Source organism: Uloborus diversus, chromosome 9 (assembly GCF_026930045.1).
Source record: "Uloborus diversus isolate 005 chromosome 9, Udiv.v.3.1, whole genome shotgun sequence".
NCBI classification, from domain to species: Eukaryota; Metazoa; Arthropoda; class Arachnida; order Araneae; family Uloboridae; genus Uloborus; species Uloborus diversus.
The window spans coordinates 41,430,688-41,456,115 of NC_072739.1; the positions used below are offsets into that span (position 1 = coordinate 41,430,688).

At 36.7% G+C, this 25,428-nt stretch overlaps 2 protein-coding genes across 2 annotated transcripts in view; both read right to left on the reverse strand.

The window, feature by feature from the left end:
* Window positions 1-1,157: 1,157 nt before the first annotated feature.
* LOC129229682 (cytochrome P450 2J6-like) lies at window positions 1,158-22,170 on the reverse strand. Its single transcript, XM_054864042.1, has 8 exons — window positions 21,923-22,170; window positions 14,984-15,108; window positions 12,314-12,420; window positions 11,149-11,450; window positions 9,144-9,262; window positions 5,315-5,570; window positions 2,970-3,160; window positions 1,158-1,520 (listed from the first exon to the last, which is right to left on the reverse strand). Exons 1-8 carry the CDS (start codon window positions 22,162-22,164, stop codon window positions 1,342-1,344), a joined length of 1,521 nt encoding a protein of 506 aa, XP_054720017.1. The 5' UTR covers window positions 22,165-22,170; the 3' UTR covers window positions 1,158-1,341.
* Window positions 22,171-24,408: 2,238 nt separating this feature from the next.
* The window catches only part of LOC129230172 (cytochrome P450 2J4-like), a 35,827-nt gene continuing 34,807 nt past the window's right edge, over window positions 24,409-25,428 (reverse strand). The window contains exon 9 of the mRNA XM_054864574.1: window positions 24,409-24,784. Within this exon, the coding sequence (XP_054720549.1) occupies window positions 24,606-24,784 (179 nt within the window). The 3' untranslated portion in view covers window positions 24,409-24,605. The remainder of the gene's footprint in view (window positions 24,785-25,428) is intronic.

Consider the following 25,428-nt stretch of genomic DNA (forward strand, 5'->3'; position numbering starts at 1 on the left):
TTTAAAACAAATTTATTAAATAATGAATTTATGAAATCAGGACTAAATTGGCTTTGAATTCATCGCCTATTTTACAATCTTGTATAACCCTGATTTCAAGATTGTCAATGGACTGTAAAAAAAGTTATTAATTTGAGGGTATTGTTAAATCAAAAGCATAGATGTTAGTTAAACTGTTGGTATTACATAGGTTCAGTTCTTGGAAGAAAAAAAATGCATTCTTATCACTTTTGAGGAATAAAAATCCTTTTAGCACAGGTGGTTGGTGGACCAAAAAAGTGAGAAGGTGTCCCCTGAAGTTGCTCTTTCTTTCTTTTTTTGAAAATTGGCCTATAATACTGGATTTTAAAATTATCTCAATAATTCAGAACGCGGCCCCCAAAAATTGAGACAAACTACTCCCAGACTTTTTCTAGTTCAAAGTTCCTTTTTAATTTTTATGAAATAAAAGCATGAGAAAACATCCAACTAATCAAAGTTTTTTTTTAAGCTCTTGAATCTATCAGTATTACCATTTTTCAATCCATCATTAATTTCAAATTTAGAAAAGGAGATGGGCAAGGCCCCTTCCTCCCTCACCCCCCCCCCCCCCAAGGCTTTTGAAAGTGAGGGAGCAGTTATCCCCCCCCCCCCTCTACCAATTACCTAAGCTTTTCATTAATGATTACTTCAATTTCTCAGCCAGGAAAATGGGTTCCACTTTTTTGACTTCGTCCATCTGCTAGTTACACTAACTTTTGCTAGGACAATTGGATGTTATTGGGATGTGAGTCTTATTTTATTAAGCAAACATACCAGTGAAAAGACTTACTCTGTGCATCGATCAAGAATATCTTGCAAGGATCATAGTGACCATATGCTCTGGTTTTCTTAGCAATGCAAGTGCGCTCTGAGTGTTTGACTGCATTTCAAACAAGATGTGTGTTTTAGTCGACTAGTAAGTTACTGCTCATAAGCCAGGACTGAGGCAGCTCTGCAGGCAATGTCAGGTTACACCGTTTAGAGACTGGAGTGAAGCCCTGTTATTGACTCGCCGAGCTGCAGGCAACCTCCAAATCGGTTATTGTCTATTTCAGACTGATGACTCCATAATATAGTTAAGAACTACATAGAATAAAGTGAAAGAAAAGTTCATAAAAACAACTCTTCCACTTTTATTAGCTTTAACATCTCAATTTTTATTAACAGAAAGTCAAAAATCAAAGTAAAGTATTCTTAAAATATATGTGTACTTTATTAATTTTGCTTATGTATTCACAATGTTATTGCAGGTTCGAAGACTTTCTTACAGCTACAAAAGTCTGATTTTGTGCTAAGTTGCAATCGATTGAGATAGTTGTGTTATCCACGTGGAATAAATCTTAACTTTACATCTGTTGCTTGGAAAGTGAGACCAAGTATGGTGTTGTATTTCACTTTCTGCCCTTCCTCTGGTAATACGGTGAATTTTTGCATCAAAGTTGTGAAATAGAGAAGGATTTCCATCATCGCAATCAGTTCACCGGGGCAGGACCGCTTACCTGCAATAAGTAATGCATGCTATAAAATTGTGTCTTTGAACAAATGATAGATAATTATTGCGTTTGTTTCTTGCTTAACACGGTGATTGCCAACTTGGAGATTGCTCATAGATTGTGTTCTTTTCTAGGACGCCAAAACGATAGATGGCTCCTGGCATGAGAACAAAAAATCTGCTGGTTTGCACAAACAGAGAATTTATTAAAAAATGAACAAAAATATAATTAAAAATTAGTTCAAATTCAAAAGAAAAATGATATTTTATTGTTTGTAGTACACTTCTAACACTTTTCATGCCTTTTTTTTTTTGTGGAGGTACAGAATGTTGTCGAATATTGTTGTTTTTTCCGGTAGGTGGCTTCATTTTTTACGATTTTTGATGATAACCATGCACTAGAATTGGAGTTATTAATAATGTAATGTGATTAAATCAAATTGTCAGTTTAGGCCAGATTTCTCAACATTGCTGTGGCAGTCAACGTGTTAAGCACAAGCTCGGTCAAATGCTTCAAGATTTTGTGTTGTAGGATATTGACAAAACCTCTTTCACTGATTCTTAGCAATATGGGTTTTTTTACTAATACTAGGGTTCTAGGGCAAGTCATTAGTTTTGCATTAAATTGCTTGTTTATGTTTTAATAATGCATTGTTAACCTTACCAGGATACCATACAATAGTGTAATACCAAGATAAAAACTTACATTTGTAGCATTTGAAAGAGCATAATAAAATAGGTTTCTAGATAAATAAACTCTTTGCCCTTGTGTCCCCGTAACCAAAATATATAATCTTAAACTTACAGTCTGCCAACATTTCCAGAAAAGTCGCCAAGTTTAGGAAGTTTTGGGTGAGCAATGGGAGACATCTTTCACAAGTTTTGCAGATAATATTTTGCTTCAGTCTTGCCACATACAAGGGAAAAGATTGACGAGAATTCGTCTCAATATGCTCTTTTGATTGCTTGCTTTTTTCAACTTATCGAACAATTTGAGTAGTGTCTTGGTTGGAAATTTGACATTCAAAGTATAGGGCATCATATTCTGTCTGAAGCCATCTTTCAGCCAGTTCTTAGATATTGTGACAATAAGATTTTTTTTAAATAATTAAAATAATCGTACCTATCACAATAATGAATATTAATGGGATAATAACCATCTTGTCACAGTGCTGTGGATACCCAAGCACCACATATGTTTCACATCAACTACAACTATTGAAGCAAAATATTTTCTATCTTTGTTGACTGCTGATTTCTAATGCATCCACTTCATTACCCAATTGGGTGATAAGAAGCTTAAATACCCGGTTTTTTATTGGTGATCTGCCGCAGTTCATGCACATGTTATCGGTATGTTACGAAAATTCAAAACTTGCGACTCACGGTAATAAATATTTAACGGCATCTGACAATACGTAAATGAACAAATCACTAATTGCATTTTATTACTTACCAAATGAAAAAGGAACGTAACTGTCTGGTTTGAAATTGACTTGCTTTCCATCATCTAGTAAGAAGCGTTCCGGAATAAATCTCTCTGGATTGTTCCAGTATTTCGGATCATTGTGTAGAGCCCAGTTGTTTGCTACAATCGCAGTGTGCTTTGGAATATCATATCCTGATATTTTTATGTCTTCACTCGTCCTGCAATTGGCAAGAACCGAATTGAATATTTTTGAGTGTATTATAAAATTTGTAAAGTTACTTGAAACTTGTGGAATACAACATAAAGCAGTCAAGTACAAATTCATTTATTCAGTAAATTACCGCCCATTAGCCAGGGCTAAAGCAGATATACATGAAATACACCGCCAGCTCAGTCATTTCCAGCCGAGGGCTACCAAACCATTATTTCGGTCACTCGTCTGGGTCTGTGGTAATTCTAGTTTGGCTACCAGTTTGTTTGGCACTCTTGGCTACCTTAAGAGGTTTTCCACCTCCAGCTCAGTCACTTTCCTATGCCGGGCTGATGAGTGCTAATAAGCATGAAGCTGCAGTCCTCGGCTGGAAATGACTGAGCTGGTGGTGTATTTCATGTACAAATTCATTTGTTGATAAGTTGAATGTGAGAAAGTTGTATGGTTTAACATCTAAGGTAAAACACCAGTAGTGGCCATTGCTTCAGTAATGGCCACTTCAAGGTTTAAAACACACTAGTAGTAGCCACGGTGAAGTATATTTAAACAATGGGTCTACAATATTAATTACCTCTCTTGAAACTCAATGAGCGTACTAAAGACCAACTCATCCTCAATTGTCCCATGATTTAAAAATGCCAAAATTCAATTTGTTCAATTTTTTATCCATTTTTATTATAACTTCAAATTTGATCCATTAGCAGCCACTCCAAAATCTGAAAATTTCAGTAGTGGCCATCTGCCATTCTTCCATCCGAAGAATTTGCATTACTTACTAAAAATTCAAATAACTGGTGAATAAAATTGATTCAATAGGATAGTTACATTAAGTATCAACAAAATACCACATTCTTATTGTTCATATCTTCCTTCAAAGTATATAGGTAAGCTTGAAGTGGCCACTACAGGTGTCATAACTTAAATATCATAGGTTTTATTAATATGAGGATGAGTATTTAAATGCTTTTCTTTTTTAATGATTCTAAGCGTACTTTCAGATGAGCGCTGAATAAATGAATGAGCAAACCAACAAACTGACAGTTGTAACACTTACTCTAGGAGAGAGCAAGAGTCCCCTAAACCACCCCTCTCCCCGACCCGGCCTCTTCTCTTAAATTGAAATCATTGTAGTCTGATTTTAAGTCTTCAATCCAATCCCTGCTGGCATAACTTGCTTTTAAAACTTCAATTTAAAAAAAATTTATGGAAGATCCCTGATGATCCCACCCTCTATTCTTCTTTTGAAATCATTAAGACTGCCTTAAAGCTTCAGTTTGAGAACCTGCAATTTATCTTCCCTTCAAATCAGTAAATTCATCCATTTTCTACTCCGCTTATCTTTTAATTTTTACATCCTTTTTTTCCCCCTCAGCTTTCGGCTTAGCTAGTCTAGATTCAAAAGTCCCCCCCCCCCCCCCAAGTTACAGCACAATGAATATAAATGTTAAACTATGTTACAAAACAGTTACAGCATAGTGCAGCTAATTGATTGATTGATTGAAAGTTTTTTAAGTGATTTTTGCCTATCCTGCGAGAGGAGGTTTGTACCACGGCAGAAAGAAAAGGAGAGAACCAAGGGATGCATGGGAGGAGGGGGGGGGAGAATGCAGCAAACTTCAAACCACCCATATGTTAGTAAAACAGCATCCTATTTCTCATAGTTATGTCACAATCCAATCCCTGCTATTATAAAGTCACCACATTTGACGTTAATTAAGAGAGAAAAGGATCATGTATGGCTTTCTCTTGGATGAGCTCCAATATTTCTTTTCTTTACTAATAATAAAGCGGAAAGTCTCTCTGTCTGGATGTCTGTGACGCGCATAGCATCTAGACCGTTTGACCGATTTTCATGAAATTTGGCACAAATTTAGTTTGTAGCATGGGGGTGTGCACCTGTGCAAAGCAATGTTCTTTTTCTATTTCAACTTTAAGAACTTTTACCGGAGCAAAATTATCATAAGATGGGTGAGTAAATTACGAAATTATCATGAAGTGGAACGGGAGAGCGAATGAACATAGCCAATTGGCGAGAAATTCGTCATCCATTATTTGTAAATATACAGGCAAACCGAATGACCTTTTAATTTTCAACTACAGGCAAAGCCATGCGGGTACCACTAGTAAAAAATAAAAGCGAAATTACAGCAGGAGGACTTACATTCTCAGAGTATTGATTGGCACTACAGATCTCCATCGCATGGCTTCCATTATGGTTGCAAACGTGTATGGAACTCTTGTCCTGTCTGCCCATCGCAAAGTTCCCTCTTTACCCAATACGTTGTCCAGTTCTTCCTGGACTCGTTTCTGCGTTTCCTGGTGTTCCGCCATTGATATTAAAATGAAGACTAGAGTGGTCCTACTTGTCTCGCTGCCTCCGATAAGCAGGGCCTGTGTGTTGCCACGAAGATGTCTCTCTGAAATAGAAATGAAACGAAAAATGTAAGTTTCAATCTGTCTCCTCTTTTTGAGGGGGCTCACATTCATGGTTGACAAGGTTTCTTTTCATTGTTTTTTACGCATTGTGCATAGTCTGGTTCTGAGAAGAGGATCCCTGACCTGGAGCAAGTTCCTTTCTTCTTGGAAAGAACAATCAGTAAGAAGAAGATATGCTGCATTTACAAACTTGGGTTACATCACTTCACGTTATTGGCGAGAAAATAATAAAAATTCCATTGTTTAAATAATTAACTTTCTCTTATTTAAATCTTGTATGGTACAATAGTTTTTTTTAAGTGCACTATATATTTTCGAGTATATTTTTTTCAGTTCATCATCACTACTTCCAGAATAGAAAAGGTAGTTTATTCTAAAGACCATATAATAATTTAGAATGTTTTGGCAGAGAAAAGAACTTCTGACAAGCATATTTCAGTCGAATTGGTCCAGAATTTACTAGGGTTCTTGTGCCATTAAAACCAAATAAACAAACCAACCAGAATTTGCTATATTGATTGCCAAACGTGCAATGCTGGTATCAACTTTGTTTTTATGCATGTTCCTTTACTCAACACTAAAACCGTTTTTCTCACTTCTACTGAAGCAATTGGATTGATTTATCCTTAGTCCATCGGAGCCTATTTCATCCGACTCAAACCATTAAAAAGAGATAAAATTGAGGGAGTGAGAAGACTTTCATTTGTGAAGCAGAAATTCCAAGTCACTTGATAGATTTTAACGCAAAACGTAGGAAGAAATCCGGTTTCTTTCTCTAGTTTCACGCAAAACAGGGCAACCATTCGTCATTGTTGAGTCACATGACTTGGGATCTTAGATCTTTTTTCCAGCTTTTACAAAGCCAATGATTGCACTTGCTCCCGCTATTTACTAATTCAAAATTTAGTACAGTTGAGGCAAATGTTTAAAGAATATATCATAAAGTATTACTGTACTTGATTGTTGGAATACATTTTTCATAGCGCAAATACATTCGTAATTGTACTTGAAATTAATGTTTACAAGTGATCATTAAGATCAAGTGAATGATCAAAGAAGTGGAAGAAATAAAACTATCTACTCAGGAACACATCATTTTGTTTTCGTTACAGTAATTTTATTCATTGATGTTGTATTAATTTGTGCTTTTGAAGGGAAATATTTTCATCAATAGATTGATTTTGGTGCTGTCTCATCGATAGAGAAATGCACATTTGAAACAGCTATATTATAATATCTAGTAAGTGAGTTTTTAATTTAAGAGTGTTGATTTATTTATTATTTTTAACTAATACCGAAAATATTGGAATTTTACCTCACCAAATACCGGTATTCGGTATACTGATATTGCAATCACTAGTTACAACAAATATTCGAAGTTATTACCATTAGAAATCAGGGCCCAACTAACTAAAAGTGAGGCCCTAGTCTCACAATAATATCGAAGCCTCCTGATGACTATAGCCGGTCGGAACGCATTTTTGGAGGCCACTTTGTCTACCACAGAACTTTGTAAATCATTTATTATGTGCATTCATTACCCTTCGGGACACTGCAAAACTGTCACATGATAAATTTGCTTCTGGCAGAATGAATAAAAATTCTCCTTTAAGAAAATTATTTTCCAATTACAAAGGCCTTTTTTTTTTCAATTATTACGCTTAAAATACATGCATTCTTTGTATAATTGTAATGCTGTGCATCGCTCTTTAAGTAATTTGGGGCACCAGGCTCAGGCCTAGTTGGCCTGTGAGGTAATCAGGCTCTGTTAGAATTCTACAATTGAAGAAACTCGATGCCATGAAGGGCAAGCAGGGTTCTGTCAAACGCAACGTTCGCATATGTCTGCTGGTGGGAACTTCGAGCATATGTTGTAACATTTGATTTTTTTTCATGTAGTATTCAATTTATACCATTTACTATGTCCACTAAATGTTTCCCGTCAACCACTGTTTCATTTTCTTTCAGACTTTCTATTGCTGCTATCACTCTTTCCCTTGACGTTCCTTGCTATTTATTCCTATCCAATTTTTATTCCTTTAAATGAAATCTATTGCCATTAAAAATTTCGCTACAGTTTTGAGACACTCGGTGTACTTAAAGGCATATTGCACACCGGCAAGGAAAGCGACGCAACTCAAAATTTATGAAAAACGTACTAACTAGTGCACGAAATACACTGCCAGCTCAGTCAATTCCAGCCGAGGACTGGAGTTTCGTGCTTATTAGCACTCATCATTCCGGCATAGGTAGTGAACGAGCTGGAGGTGGAAAACCTCTTAAGGAAGCTTAGAGTGCCAAACTACTAGCTAATACACAATTAGCACTAGGCTTCCTTAAGAGAGACTGTTTTGATGTCCTAGCATTTTATTTTCCCACCGCCACCCTCCGCACCATCACCGTCGACGGGCTCCTCACGATGCTGCTCCTATAGCGAAAGCCGTCTCCAGGTTGCATCCATGTCCTACACACACGCGCATACATACACAGCTACACGCACACAAACACATACACACACAAACACCTACACACACATACACCTACACACACATACACCTACACACACATACACTTACACACACATACACCTACACACACATACACTTACACACACGCATACATACAGACACCTACACATACACACACAACTACCCACACATTCATACAAGGACACTAACACATATGCCTACACACACAAACACACATGCCTACACACACATACACATACCCCCTACACACATACCCCCCACACACAAACACGCACGCCTACATACACACTCGTGACTGCGAAAAACATAATTTGAATTCAAGATGTCAAAATTCAAATTAATATATATATATATTTTTTTTTTTTTTTTTTTTGAGCAATCACGATTGCTTATTGTTCTCATTTGACCGTTTTTGATGTCCGTGCCTTTTTCAGCTTGGACCAGAAGCCTCTGCAGCACCACCACCCACCGTCCTCTGCAGGCGGCGCGGCTGCTCCGGTCCTGAGTTATCCGCTTCTCCTGGTCGGAGGCGTCCATGTCCTACACACACGCACGCTCACACACTTACACACACACATACACACACACCTACGTGCATACACACAGGTCTACGCACACACACAAGCCTACACACTTACACACACAACTATGCACACGTAACCGCCCAGGAGGAGAGGCAGGCTTGGAGGGGGGGACAGGAGCTGTTTCTAGAAACAATATCTCAGTTCGTGATTGCGAAAAACATAATTTGAATTCAAAATTTCAGAATTCAAATTAATTATTTTTCTTTTGAGTCGTATTCATTTCCTTGCCGGGCTACGATATATGTGTTTGTAAAAGTAAGTCTGTTAAACAGAAGTGAACCTGCTAAAAGCGAGGGCACACCGCCCTAAATATCACGAAGAGCCCCTCAAAACAAAAGCCTCCCCTCCCCCCCCCAAAAAAGTAAAATACCCATTAAAACACTCCCTCCCCCACTAAAAATTTTAATGGCGCAATTTGCGCCATGATCCCTTCTAGGTAGCCACACCCGAGTTAGATTTTCGACGCTTTTATAGACATTACCTGAAAAACTAGTTTCCTTGTTCTTCAGTGCATTTCGTCTAATTTCGTTTACGTATTCATCGACGAATGAGTCGCTTGCACTATCTTCCATTTTGTCCTGCTTTTCTTGGATGGCTTTTCTGAAAGATGAACTCACAAAGTCAAAATTAAAAGCACATATGTTTCGAATTTGGTTAATTTATAATTACTTCAGTTAATTACTGGAAAAATTGTTTTTTATTGTTGAGAAGAATTTTGAAATTTTTAAAATAAACTTTTTTAATGCTTCTAACAAAATTTCCAAATCTACACAAAAGAGATGCATATTTTTCACGTAATAGTATTAAACTATCATCAAATGGATAAAAATATTTAACGTTAAACTTAAATCAGCTGCACTTCATAAAAAAATGCACTATTTTGTCAAAAAAAAGAAGCTTTACTCGTACACCATGAAGCGCTGCCTGAAATTCTTTAATATTTCGGATTGTAACTTTTTTTTTTTTTAAAAGTTTGTTACAAACCATACTTTTGTTTTCATCTTTGTCGTATTTAGCAATTTTGTTATGTAGATTATTTCATTACAATTATAAAAATGTTCGTTCTGAAATTGGTGAATTTAATCGCATGTTTAGAATAAAGTTGAAGCCCTTATTATAAAAATAAAATCCTTAGGATTACAGAAGTTGTATGCTCTTCAGAAAAAATATTATATTCATAACTTAATTGTATTTATTTAACTAAACCATACGATGGGATTTAGTTCTTCATCAATGAGGTAAATGAATTAATTTTACTTGTAAAATCTCAGTTTGTTAAAGATGAGAGATTTAATATGGTTTGAATGAACGCGATTAATAGTTCACTACAATTCATATTTTGTTATGGGGGTTCAGCATAATGATCTGCCCATTTTCAAGCAGCAACATCGATCATGGTGATCCTTAACCGTCTGTGGTCTCTCTTTAAAGACTTCCTCTCTTCAGGTGTCCCCAAAGAAAGTATCCGTTTTTAGGTGCACCCAACTAAAGACTTCAGTATTCAAGTGTCTACAAAGACTTCCGTCTTTTGGTACCGCCAACGAAAGACTTTAGTCCTCAGGTTCCCCAAAAAACATCTCCGTTTTCATACGCACTGCGGCAAGAAAAGTGACTCAACTAAAAAAAAAAAAAGCATTGGAGAAAATCCAGGTTCTACGCAATAGTAGTTTTAAGTGATTCAGACTCAGATATCACAATACGCGCAAAAAAAAAAAAGAAAAAAGGATGTGATGTCTACTAGTTAGTTTTTGTTGTCTAAATTAATAATGTATACTAAAAGTTCAAAGATGTTTCTACTAAATTATGAAATTTTAATGACGTGTCACTATTGATTATATGGTTTCTATGCAACCACGCACTAGTTATGTTAGCAAACTTTGTGCAAGTTTTGTGGCAAGAAAGAGTATTAAATTTAGATTATTAAATCCATAGCTAGTACGGTTTTCCAAAATTTTGAGTACGATTTTCGAAATTTTTGAGTTTTTCAGATAAATAACTTTCCTTGCCGTGGTGCAACTGCAGTTTTCAAGTGTTCCCAAAGAAATATTTACGTCTTCAGGTATCTCCAAAGAAAGACAGAGGTGTTGAACAGCGATCACTAAACCACCAGATTTGTATCTGTAACTAGGTCTTCCAGTACTGCACTACACTATAGTTCAGGGTCCTCCGCACCATACGTATCACTGTACCTGTTTTAACCTCGTATGGGCCCTGAAGACAGCTGTTTTTTGATCCACAGCAGGAGTCGAGTAGGTTTCCATCAACGAGATTGCACGATGCTTATGGCAATGTTAGCAAATGGTACTGCTTGATTCTACTATTCAAAACAGCATGACTCAAAGGTCGTCGTGTACTGCACTACTGTGCTTCTGTCTGCTAGTGAAAGATTAACAGATCATTGTACCGAACCCTTTACAGATGTTCATTCATAAAGGTTTTGAAGTATTTTTTTTATGGCTAATATAATTACTATCATTAACACTTACGTAGCAAAATTAGTGAATTTTAAAATTGTTTCAAAATTTAAAGACTGTCTCGTAAGTCCCAGGAACGTCAAGAAGTCGCTTAATTTTGGAAGAAACACATTCAGACCCAAAGATGGTAACGAATTGGAGACTGCATCCACGCATTGACTCACTAGTTCTGTGTCTGGGTGACCAATGGGCAAACGATGACCAAAAATTAGTGTCAACACATTGTTCGTAAACGTACTAGTGAAGAACTTTCGAACATCTAGCGGAGCTGTTCCATGCTTTTTCATCATTTCCACCACTTCTTTCAGTTCTTCCTAATAAAGAATGCATTTCAGGAATATAAGTATAAATTAGAATAGTTTTATAGTAAATATATGTAATACATATTAGAAATAAAAAAATTATCTTGAAAAATATGCTACAAAAACGTGAGAATCATGATTTTTACATTTTTTTACGCTGGATGTATCAAGAAGCTGAATTTGGCACATCTTGGTAACCAGATACTAGCCTCATCGGGAACTAGGGGCCCGACCCTTGGGAGTCCCCAGCTTGAAATCGGTGTAGTGTAGGTTTTATGGGTAGGAGGGTAAGCCCACCAAACTGGCAAGGGCCCTGCTTTGGCCCTGAATTGAATTGGGAAAGAGAGCAGGAAGCCCTAATATGTGTCTAAATTTCAAGTATGCTAGCTAATGAGGATTAGAATTGCTTTAAAGTTTTACTCGTTTAATAGTTACAAAATTAAGAATAAAAAGACTTTGTTATTTTCCTTTTCTGATATTAGAAAGTAAAAAAAAATCTTCTGTTATACCATACAAAACGTTTCGGGGCGGGGCCACGTCCGTCGCCTCCCCCCCCCTTTTGGATACAGCCCTAGCCGTCTCCAAGAGACGTCATTCGTTTCATGTACCATTACGGGCTCTTCGCAGTTTCCAAGAGACGTCATTAATTTCATATACCATTAGATTCTTCGTCGTCTCCAAAACTTCATTCATTTCATATGCCGTTACAGACTACGCCGTCTTCAACAGACGTCAATCATTTCACATATCATAAGACTCTTTGCTGCCTCTAAGATGTCATTGTATGTTAAGGGATTAGTATAAATTTTACTCATCATTAAAAGCAAATTTAGTTGTATTAAAAGTGAATTTTAGAGGGAAGGGAGCCATTTTACCTGCACTAATTCTTCCCAGCGTGTTCTTCCAAAGCCAATATCTTTCATGGCTTTCACACTGAAACGCCTTTGCTCCACCCATTCTGCTCCATTCACTCCACCAAGCCCTGGAAGAAAAGATCAATTATCATTCGTTTTACATTAATTTCTGCTTTCTACAATACGACGCATTGCTTATCACATTCATTAAAATCATTTTGAGGTTGATAAATGTGGCGCAACAGCCCATGAAGATCAAGTTCTACTGTACCCATTAGTTCTCCTGACGGTAGGCTCTGGGGTGCAAAAGCAGATGTTTCGGCAGGGTGGTCAGCCGAACGCGGAATTTCCAGTGCTTAGTTCCCAAGCACGCTTGGCACTCATTTTATCAACCTTCTGATGAGATGAAAGGCTGAGTCGACTATGCCCCACCCTGATTTTGCGACGCGAAAGCACGAAGCGCTACTACTAAGCCACTAAGATTCCTTACACTGCCTGAGAAATGTTGAAATACAGTTCATTGGATAGGCGATGTCCTTCAAAGCTTTTATGCTATTCAACTAGAAGTTCTTAATAATGTGTGTTAAGTATAATTGCTATATTTCGTGCATGAGCAGTGAAAATTTAATTCATTCAAATGTTCCTATTTTATAAAATTTTCTGTTTTAAATTTCGGCATTATATTTCCCTTTTTCTGAAAATTTGGTAAAATTTTCTAGGGAACTCGTCCTGTTATATGTCATAACCTTGCTTAGCAAAATGGTTTTTAGGAATAAATGCTTAAACTTTCTCAAATATAAAAGTTTTTTTACAAAACTGCATGGAACGTACAAAGCAAGTAAAACTAACTTTGAGGATTTACAACTTTTTTGTAGCTTTATACAATGCAGGGAGGACCAGGAAAACGACGTTTTAGCTTATTTAATTTGTTACTGTTCCCCTAAATGCGCGCAAGTATAAGTGTTTACTTTACTGTAGGGTGTGAGCTCAAGTATAACCTTTTTATGACAAAAGATATAGAACAATTCTTCTGGTACTTCTCTAGAAATTCAAAAAAATATCTGTTTCTGTAAGTGTCTGGATACTATATGAGGTTGGACGGTGATCAACTCATGAATAAACTACTCATCAAACAATAAGATATCATCTGCCTCCACCTAGGTTATTCACTATTACAGACAGATCAGTTCACACAAGAACAAAACTGTAGTCTCTGGGTGTGATAACTGGACTTTCTGGTACATTGCATGTAGTTCTGCCTTAGCCCTGACTTAGGGGCGGGTACTTACTGCTAAATAAAAAGGAGGTCAAAAGTTTTTTTTTTTTTTTTTTTTTTTGAGTGAATTGACAGTAGTAACCTTCTTTTATAGATTTCCAAAAAGAAGACGACTTGTTTGTCTACTGATAAGACGTGTTTGTTCACTGGATTGGTGCAATTGTTTTCATTTCCCTCTTCCAGAGAAACCCGATGCATAACCTTAAAAAATCTATTTTTTAAAAAATAATTGCATTTAAGTAGTACGATCCAAAAGTAATGAGCCTCACGTTATACTGACGCATGCACACATTGCAGCTCGCTCCGCTTGACAGCGACGGTAGTGGGGGTTGTTGGCTTTAAAGCGCAATGCACGTAAGTTGCCTCCCAGTTTTGGGAGCAGTACCATCAGCTTTAACAGTAACCCCTATACGGTGGTGCGTGACACGGCGATATGGAAAGTTCGTCAGAGCAATGCAAAGAGATTAAATTTTGCTTCTGGTTTCCCTCCCAAACGTTCACAATGCTTCAACAGGCGTTTGGGATTGAGTTTCTGTCCTGTTCCCAAGTAGAAGAATCGTACGAGTACCTTTTGTATGGCCGGGAAGTGGTGACTGACGAACCTCAGTCTGGAAGCCCGTACTGATGTAAATGTGCAACGAGTGCGTGAATTTTTGAACATGGACTCGTGTTTGAGTCTCTACCAAGTAGCAAGAGCCCTGGACTTATCGGAAACAACGGTGCAACGCATTGTTACGGAGAAGTTGCACAGGAGGAAAGTATGCGCGAAACTTGTATCGAGAATTCTGACTAAAGAAGATCCGAGTGAACGCTCCCGTGGTGCCCTAGCCTTCTTACAGACTGAGATTGTGGCCTCCTGACTTCCTGTTTCCACTATTAAAATCAGCGCTGAAAAAGAAACGTTTCGATTCCATCGAGGACATCCAGTTGTATGTCAAGGCAGCCCTTGCAGATATCTTGAAACAGGAGTTCAGGGATGCCTTTAAGTAACGGAAAAGCCGCCTGCAGAAGTACATTGTTGCAGGAGGTACCTATTTTTAAGACTATTAGGCAGTTGTACCGATCAGCTCAATAAATCTGCCTTTTTACACGAAGGCTCATTACTTTTGTAACGTACCATGTAACTACCAATCGAAGTGTTTTAACTGCCATGTGCTACAGTTTTTAACAACCTACATTGTTTAACGACGTAATGAATTTTTGAAAATGAAATTGCTTTTTAGTGATCACTCACTTGTCGGTCTACCCTGTGTGTCTGTATGTGAGACTTGTTGAGTTGCAGACAAAAGAACATTTTTGCTGTATTCACATATGAGTACATCATTCTGATATTTTACTAAAAGTCGAACTATTTATTATTTTTTTACTACAATTTAAAAAATATTAAGAAAAAATAAAATAAAATAAAAACTTACCCAGTCCATTTGGTATAATGTCAAAAAAATTCTCTGGCCGGTTAGCTGTTTCTGCCTTGCTGAATGCTTCTTTTACAGATTCCCAGTCATTTAAAATTACTACGAGATGCCCTCCAAGATTTATGCTGCAAAAAAATAAATAAATAAATAAATAAATAAATAAACACTAATTTCCTGCAATTTTAACCTGATATGTGAGAAAACTACTCCATACTTCTTTAAATTGTAGATTTTGGTAAAAAGAGTGGGAACATTGACATCTAATGCTCAAACAAGAAGTTCTAGTGTTGAAAGTGCTAAGTTTTTGAGAAACGTACTCTGTTTTCAAATGAGTCGAATTTAAATATCAGTTTGATTTTTTTTTTTTTTTTTTTTTTTTGAAGTGTTATCGGTATGGACTTGATTCGAATCAGATGCAGGCAACCCCGAATCCTTGGTGATCTACTGAGAAATTTCCACGGTCAGAAATTATCAACTCATTATCAATCCTTTTATTAACAGTGATTTTTCAATAGTGGAAAATTTAATTAGTACAACCTTTTATAAAACTGCATGTTTATCGCAGAATGGAACAACAAGTTCGTCTGGAAAAGCGAGCCCATTCCTTAAAATAGGAAGAGAAGGAAGAACGGAAGCGTGCCATATTTATGAGTTTAGCGACATTTTGGGGAGATGGATTTTTTTTAAGTTTTATAAAAAAGAAAATAATTTTATGAGGACAAAAAAGAGGCAACATTGAAGCTAACCATTCGAAATTTGCCGTTTGCAATATTTATTTTGTTTTATATTTTGTTGCAATTGAGATTGCTGTAGGCATCTTGAGTGAAATCATTCTCAATTTATCGTTTTCTGCTTTAAGTCTGTTGATGCTTATTTTTATCATAAAAAATGACACACGTAGTCTTGATGATTAATACCTAAGATCTTAAGAATCAATTGAATTGAAAAAAAAGAAGAAAAAATCATTCCAATACATTTTCATTTTGTGATTATTTAGACCTGAAATGTTTTAGTTGCAGCAATAACAGCATTGAGTTGGCGAAAAAGTAAAAATGACCAGCTTTGAGTTCTTTATTGCAAACTAGGGCTGGGCGATATCAGAATTTTAATACCGCGATATATCGCTCTCAAAATATCGATATTTTCAATATATCGATATATAATAGGTCGTTAAATTCAACATTTTATGGGGGGGGGGACTGCAAAACCTATTACGTAAGTATCTGCAACAGAGAAAAACCATAGACCATATTGGTGAATAAATAGTTTAGCAATTTATTCTAATAATATAGCTACAGCAAGGATTCTCACGTGTTTGTGTCATGAGGCAGATTATACCACAAAAACGTTTGGAGAAATTACTTTAGAAGAATTTAAGTTTTTTTATTAGTGGGTTGCAATTCTTGAGGGAAAAGAGGACTTGGTAAAAATGAGGGGTGCCATCAAAGTCAGGGGGAATGGCCCTTACATCATCTGCATATTAAGATATGCTGCAGAAAAACGCCATTGGAAAAGAAAATTTTACATCGGTCTTTTCAAATAATAATAGCTAAATCAGACGTGCCCATTGGGGGGAGGGGGGGGTCTTGATGCTGGGTATACAATTGAAATTATCAGAGAAGTTATTTTTAAAGGAGTTTAATCTCTTCAATAAAATGTCGCGTTTTCGGGGAAGCGCGATTAATATGAGGGGAGAGGGAGATTTATGCGAATAATAATCGCAATATGTAAGAATAATAACAGCCCTTGCAGGGGGGGGGAGGTCATGACGCAGACAATGCCATTAAATATTTACAGATGGATTTTAATTTATTAAAAAGATGGTGGCGTTTTTCTTTTGTTTTGGAAGAGGGGTGATAAAATTGAGGGGAACCACCGCACTTGGGGAGGGAAATTGGCACCCCAGCTACGTCAGATACATTATAAGATCTGCAATACAGAAAAGTCATCGAAGATCTTGATAAGCAAATGTTCCAGCAATTTAGACGAATAATAATGCCTAGAGGAGGGTACAGTGGCGGATCCAGCCGATTGCTTTGGGAGGGGCCATCCTAAATTTTTGAATAAACTCCCCAGGGCCAAATTTAGCTCCATGCCACCCCTAGACAAATTTGAAATCTGCCACCCCCTCCCCCCTAAAAGAAGCAAAATATCCTTGACTCAATAAAACGTAAAAAAAGTGTTCCCCAGATTCAAACTGTCCAACTTATGAAGAAATGATGGCGTTTCACATTCTGAGGCGCCCCGGTAAAATGATCACATTGATCTCCCAAAAAAAATTTTATTTGGTAAAGTTTGCTGATGATTCGGCAAATACCGTGATTGAAAAACATTTGACTTTCATAAGATGTGTGAAAGTAATCATTATTAAATTACAAGAAAAAATTGTCTCTGTGGAAAAGGAAAGAATGTTAATATTTTACTTTCAAGAATAACAAATTAATTCAAAAAATGTGTATTATAATAGCAAATTTGCCGCCCCTGAAAAGCTTGCCGGCCTAGGCAGCTGCCTACTCTGCCTATTGGGAAATTGGGCCCTGATAACTCCCCAGAAATTTTATTAAAATGAAGTTTTAAAACCTCAATTTTCGGAGTATTGAGACATTAGGTGTGGGGGTGGATTTAGGAATCTCCCTCAAAAATGTTTCAAAATTTAAATTTCCGAGTAATTTTTGAAAATTAGGAAACTAAAAACGCATTTTGTCTATTTTTGATGATGTACGGAGAAAGGTCAGGTTTCGGGCGCTGGCCCCAAAATACTTTTTGGAAATAAAGCTTAGAAAACAAAATATTCTGTCATTATACATTGAGATGTTAGAAGAGGAAGAATGTTTTCTAGCTTTTAAGCTGTCCAGCCTAAAAATACACCTTTATGTAATGTTTGCTTACATTTAAGGAAGTATGACGGTGCTTAGAATCCTTCCTTCCTGGAAATATTTTGCCTTTGAGGCTCTAAAAATTCGATTTTTAACTATATTTATACATATTTTAGAAAGAGATGGAAGATTCGTGAGCTCCTTCAAAAAACCTCCTTTTAAAGCTATCATCACGATATAAACTAGGGAGGGAGGGGGTCCTATCAAAACTCTTTTGTAATTGAAGTCCCAAAAAAATTCATTTAAGTTGATTTTAAGCAAGTTAAGTGATAAGGGCTGGATAAGATAGCTTCCGTTGACATTTTTTCGAAATAAAAGACTTAAAATGCAATTTTTTGCTACATTTCAAGGCATTTGTGAAAGGGCATGGGAAAAGGGGATTCTCTCCCTAGTTTCGAAATTAAAGCCATAAAATCGAAAATTTAGGCTCTCTTTGGTTTTGTGAAAAATGGGTATACGCTGAGAACAGCAGCATTTAGAGATCGTCCAAGTGTCTCTAGTTGGAATCAAGAAATAATGTAAAGAAATGGAGAAAAATTACGGAAATAAAAGTTTTGTTTTGAGGACAGGGATATCTCCCAATTAAGGCCTATACTTCTTTTTCAGTAAAATACATGTATTAAATTTTGCTATCTTCTCATAATATTTTTTTCTTTTTTTTCCTTAAAAAAATTCCTACAATCACAAGGCTTTGGGAGGGGCCATGGCCCCCAAGGCCCCCCTCTAGATCCGCTCCTGGGAGGGTACCTATTCGGTGAGGGAGGGGTTTTGAAGTTGACTATGCCATTGAAATTATCATGGAATTTATTTTAAAAGTATTTTAGTCTCTTAAGTCGGGACTCTTGGTTTTTTTTTTTTTTTTTTTTTTTTTTTTTTTTTTTTTTTTTTTTTTTGGCGGGGGGAGGGGTTTGGTAAAATTAAAAATGAGGGGACCCAACGTACTTATTAGGGATTGGCAGCCCTAGCATTAAGATCTGCCATAGAGAAAAACCTACGAAAATCTTGAAATGTAAGAAATGTAAATATTCCAGCAAGTTATTCTAATGATAAAGCTGGGGTGCCCAATTTGAAGGGGGGGGACATGAGATTGACAATACCACTGAAACTATCAGAGGAGTTGTTTTAAAAGGATTTTAGACTTTTCATTAGGGGAGCCCGTTTTTTTCGGGGGGGGGATGACGCTCAGTACAATTAAGGGGTGTCGTCACAGTTGGGGGGATGTGCTTCCCTAGCTATATTATTTGTATATTGAGATCTGCTATAGAGGGAAACCATTGGACATTTTGAAAGCTAAATATTAAAATAGTTTATCCCAATAATAATTGCTAAATCAGGGATATGCCCATGAGGGGGAGGGATGCGGTAGACTATGTAACTGAAAGAATCAGAGGTGATATTTCAAAAGGATTTACCCTCTCTCTTTTTTTTTTTTTTTTTTTTTTTTTTTTTTTGAGGATCCTGGTTTTTTTTTTTTTTTTTTTTTTTTTTTTTAGAGGGGGGTTGGTAAAATTGAGAGAGGGGAGCAACGCACTTGGGGAGAATTGGCACTCCTAGCAACATGGTATGCAGTAGAGAAAAATCATCGTAAATCTTGATCCGCAAATGTTTCAGCAATTTTTTCCAATAATGATAGCTGAAGAAGTGCCCTTCCTGGGGGGGGGGGGGGCTGGAGACAGACTTTACCACTGAAATAATTAATGAAGGCTTTTAAACGGATTTTAGTCTCTTTAATGAGATGTCATTTATTTTCGGGTGGGGAGTCGTTTTAATTGAGGGGGTCATCTTTGGGGGGGGGGGGCACTTGGACATACATCTATGCATAACAAGATCTGCAACTGATAAAAGCCCTCGGTAAGTAGTATTTCTGTAATTTTTTCAATAATATTCGCTACAACGACCCTCCCCTCGCTCATGTGGTGAGGAGGGTCGCAAGCACAGACCAAATTGTTGAAATTTTACAAAGGGTAGTTGAAAATTTGCAAGTCTTTGTGAAACAGAGCTCATTATTTGGGAATAACATTTCTAGGGGGAAGGAAAGTGCCATGTAAGCTCTCAAGGGGGTGGGATAACTTCCATATTCAAATCATCTGCACATTAAAATTTTCTTCCTTTACATAATTTGCAAAAACCATACAAGTTCCGAAATTTAAGTTTATTCTCGGTTTTATACGACAATCGATGTTTCGCAAAGAACCAGAAATCCTAATATATGCTTCCCCAATTCCGCAACCTATGTTTGATAAGTCGAAAAACCCCAAGTACGTAAATGCGTAGAACTTTCATAAAGAAACCTATGTGTGTACAAGCTAGAACTCGTATTCGTATAATCATTTCAACTCCAATTTTGTTTATGCGTAGAACTTACACAAAAAAACACTATGTCTGCTCATGCATAGAAACTGTCTGGCGATAACAGGGATATCGGAAGTTTCAGTTTCAACTTCGTTCCTTCAGCACTGTTAGCGATAACGATTTAAAATTGGTATATGTATTTGAATTCGGTTTCAAGTGGTGCCGTGAGTTATGGAACGACGTCAAGATTTTCCCTCTTAATTTGGGACTTATAAGTTGTATTCGTTCAGCTTATGCGGTCCGAAACGGATGAGTTGCGTTCCCGCTAGTGAGATAACTATACGACAGAAGTAGTCTCTTTAAGTTTTTTTCGTTTTTAAGTTTTTTTAATACAAATATTTATTTTCAGTATTTTTCGCAAACCTTTTATTCAGCGTTATATTAATGGTTTATGTTTTATTAGAATTATGAATCGTGTTGTTACCTCAATTGGTTAATTTTTAATTGTTGCATTAAGATGCTTTTTTAACCAACACGCACTCACTTTTCAGGGCCCACGAGAGGCTATATCAGCCTTGAGAGAAACTAGGGGCACGGTCCTTAGAACGGCCCCGCTTTTGAAAACGTTATTGGGGGATTGGATGCGGAGACCAAAATGACAATGGACCCACCTTGACCATCGGTGGCACTGATAATTTCCCTTGTACTATAATTAAGTATTAAATTTCCGATTGAAGAATGCAGATAATTTCTTAAAATTTCAAATACTCACCCATCACACAGAACTATCAAAGATTATGTATTTTCGAGATAGTATTTCAATTTCTCCGTAATTATGTCCCATATTTCCGTTTCAAACGATATATCGGACGGATAGAAATCTAAGTATCGTTACCGCGGTAATAGATACATATCGATATATGACGATATATCGATTCATCGCCCAGTCCTATTGCACAAACCCTACTCTCGCCAATTTTCCATTCAAATTAAATATAGGAGGTATTGCAGTCTGGGCATTGGCTGCTGGAAGAGATAAAACCAAGTCCCACACACTCAAGTTCCCTTGGAATATAAACTGTCCATTGAGACCTTGACCTCCCAATATTGAAATGGCACCCCCATAGACATGGGAACCGGTTCGCTCCCATCCCATGTCTATGGACACACCTCCTTGGCTGATTCCTTAAATTCCAAGGTGATGTATTCACGACCTAGAACGAATATCACACTTACGAATTCCGTTCTTTAGTTTTCGTCTGCGTATCGCCCCTTCATGAAAATAGACGCTTCTGAAAGTGGTATCTCCTGAAAGCCAAACTTTAGCTTTCTACTTATAATATCTATCTGCCCCTGGAACCTGGCTACCTATTTATATCTGTTTAATTAGTAATATATATATATATATATATATATATATATATATATATATATATATATATATATATATATATATATATATATATATATATATATATATATATATATATATATATGTTTATCTATCTAGCTGCATGGGTGTAAAAATAAATGAAAGCCCCCAAGCATAAAAGTTTTCTTCGTTACGTCACTCTACACTAATACTTTTCATTTAAAAGTTGTGCTTCAAAATTGTTTGATTAGCCACATTAAAAAACCCAACTGTCACTAATAGAAAAACAAAAGAAAAACGCTTAAAACAAGACCGAATTCCTCAGTTTTCTCTCCTTATAAAGGTTCGACTACATAAATTGCATTTTCATTTTTAGCTCGAAAATTAAAAGCAACATACCTGAAAACACTTCCGTATTTTTTGCTCAATTTGTGGAAGGTTTCGTATGGCTTTTCTCCTAAGAAAGGGAAATATCCTATGTAGGGTATGCCATAGGGGCCTGGAGGAAGTTTCCGCTTTTTTCCTAAGCTTAAGTAAATTGCAGTTAAAAAAACGAGTACTCCTGTGAGTAGGATCTGATATCCGTACTTGTCAAAATCGATGTATTTAGTAACAAAGTTAGGATTCCTAAATAGATCCATGCTGCAGTCCACCACAGGCCAGACAGAGGAGTGAAAGATATCAAGTTTTAATCTAGCTTTTGTTTCAGAGATAAGATGAAGATTAAAGTTCATTACTAATTTAATCGGTAGTTTTCTGTGATGATAAATTGATAGTTTTCTGTGACGGTATTTTTGGTTGCAAGCTTTTGCGTTTTATGTACATTTCGTTCATTTTTCTGTCAACTATTGTAAACAAATCAACAGCTTATCTATCTAGTTTCTGTCATAAAAAATTTTCTCAATACATACCTTAGTATTACAATTCTACCACATTGTGGCAACAGTAAATTTAGAAAAAGAAAAAATCCCTGCAAATTCAGAATAAGATTTTACTACTTTCCAATTTCAAAATAAATTTAACTTAATAGCCTACAGAAGAAAAAAAATTGGCTGGCCTAATTTAGCCATAATCAGTGAGGAACACAGTTTGGAAAGTGATATTCTGGTGAAAAGGGGGGTTGCTTGTGGAAAAATTGGTAAAAAACATAGCTGTGACAAGTACTATGAAAAACGAAAAATTTTAGAAATATTTGGATCGCTAGCCGATTCTCTAGCGCAGAGTTTCTCAAACTGTAGTCCGCGAATCCCCGGAGGTCCGCGGACGGGGGTGTTATTCAGCTAAAAACGTTAAATATAATTGATATTGAAGGATGAGTAACGATTGAGGAATAAAATAGTTCTTGCTTAAGTACATGCAGGACGCAGCAGCTCTCCCCCCCCCCGGAAGTAAACACTCTACACATTAATTAATGGTGTGTACCTGACGAAGTTCATATTGTTAAAAAACTACATTAAGTAAAAATGCAAACATTGAGCCGCATTTTTACTTCAAAAATTAATTTTTATTGGTAAACTTGTTGGAGAAATTTGGTGATAATATTTTTTTTCCTAATTGAATTTCAAATAGAATTTTACTTCCAAAACTCAAAATAATAATGTAGGAAATGAAAACCAGAAGACAAAAGCTCTGAAGAACATACAGATTAATGAAAAAAATTTTGAAGGAAAAAAAGCGTAAAAATATGTAAGAAAAAAATATATTTAACTGTGTCAAATATATATACATATAAATATAATTTTTTTTTTTTTTTTTTTTGCGCGCGCGGGGGGGGGGGGGGAGAGACCGCGAAGTTCGTACTTTTTCCAAAGGGGGTCCGCAAAGGTCTGAAGTTTGGGAACCTCTGCTCTACCGTTTAGTGATAGTTCCAAGCGTTTGAAAATACATTAACAACATAGGGCTTCAATAGGGATCATTCAAAAGGTTCACAACAACCGGAGGATCGTTACATCCCGGGTTCGCTATAGTGGGGTTCGACTCCGTTTATAATTTCTGTATACTATTTAGTAGCAACGTATATTGTAACCTAATCGATTGCAATGATTTATAATGTAAGAGTTGGTTATAGATATTTGGTATGCCATGAAATCAAGTGTAGTTATCATAACTCGATTAAGACATCCAGAGACTTTAGGCCAAAGACTTATGAAGGGGTTCCTGCTGTCAAGCCATACAACTTTTGTCTTTTAGCTAAAAGAATTTTAGTCAATTAGGGGTCTCTAAAAAAGATGGGGCACTAGACCACTGCCGGGCCTTGTTGGCCTATTCAATAATTAGGCCCTTTTGCATTCCACGTTATCGCTAATTAAACTATACTGTTGTATTTAATTACTAGTGTGTTACCCGCACGGCTTCCCCCGTAGTAGAAAATTAGAAGGTCATTTGGTTCGACTGTATATTTACAAATAATGGATAGTGACTTTCTCGCCAATTTGCTATTTTAATTTGCTCGTCCACGTTATGGTAATTTGCTCATCCACATTATAGTAGTTTTCTCGTCCATGTTATGGTAATTTTCTCGTCCATGTTGTGATAATTTGCTCGCTAAAATGTTCTTAAAATTGGAATAGAAAATTAACAAAATCGAATTTTCGAAAAACCGCTTCGAGGTGCACATTTCTAAACATTCTAAAGTGTAGGCACTCAAATAAAATATTTAAAAAGTTACCAATTGTGTAACCCTTATTTCTAGTGTACATTAGACGCAAATGTCGCTTATAACTTTAGGAAAGATTACTTTGCAGAAACTAATGAAAGAATAATTGAAATCAAAGCTTTATTCAGTGGCATATTTACCGTTTCGTCAATGCGAGGGGCCCCGTGCTTTACATATTTATATAATAGACAAAGGCCTCTAAAAATGCACTGAGACGGGCCCCCAAACCGCTACTGGCTTTATCAATTTCCTTGTTTGTTTGTATTGGAGATAACTAGAAAACCACTAGACATGACCATTTGCTTTATTACCAATGTAAATATGAGTAATGATACTGTATTTGGTTTTAGTAAAAATACAAACAACAAAATGTAAACAGGCGTGGTTTCAGGATCAGTTGATTTCATCATTTTACAGATGCATGTACTATTCGCGTGGAATAAACCTCAATTTGGCGTCTGTTGCTTGACAAGTGAGGCCAAGCATCAAACCGTATTTCACTTTCTGTCCTTCCTCCGGCACTACAGTGAATTTTTGCATCAAAGTTGTGAAGTAGAGAAGGATTTCCATCATCGCAATCAGTTCACCGGGGCAGGCCCGCTTACCTGCAAAAAAAAATTAATTTGAATTTTGACATCTTGAATTCAAGTTATGTTTCTCGCAATCACGAGTGTGTGTTTGTGTGTGAGGGTATGTGTTTGTGCGTACGGGTTATGTGTGTGTAGGCATGTGTGTTTGTGTCTGTGGGGAGGGGGGGGTTTGTATATGTGTGTAGGCATATGTGTTTGTGTCTGTGTGCAGGCATGAATGTGTGGGTAGTTGTGTGTATGTGTGCGTGTATGTGTTTGTGTGTATATGTGTGGGTGTCTGTATGCATGCGTGTGTGTATGTGTGTGTGTGCGTGTAGTTGTGTATGTATGCGCGTGTGTGTAGGACATGGATGCAACCTGGAGACGGCTTTCGCTAGAGGAGCAGCATCGTGAGGACCTGGTCGACGGTGATGCTGCGGAGGGTGGCGGTGGGAAAAATGAAAGGAACGTCAAAAATAGTCAAGTGAGAACAATAAGCGATCGTGATTGCTCAAAAAAAAAAAAAAAAATGTTTGCATGTTCAAATCAATCATTGTGCGACATACGGTCAGAGAGCATATAACTAGTGATGTGCCGGATCGTTATTAATGTAGATCCACGGATACGGATTTTTCGTGTCTAGATCCGCGAATACGGATACGAATCTCAACTTTTTAGCC

Coding starts and splice junctions, on each gene's coding strand:
- LOC129229682 (XM_054864042.1), bottom strand. CDS start 22,164: ATGGATCTATTTAGGAATCCTAACTTTGTTACTAAATACATCGATTTT. Junction 5,571..9,143: donor CAAGGAAACTAGTTTTTCAG/GTAATGTCTATA, acceptor TTTCTATTTCAG/AGAGACATCTTCGTGGCAAC. Junction 1,521..2,969: donor TTACGTTCCTTTTTCATTTG/GTAAGTAATAAA, acceptor TACTTATTGCAG/GTAAGCGGTCCTGCCCCGGT.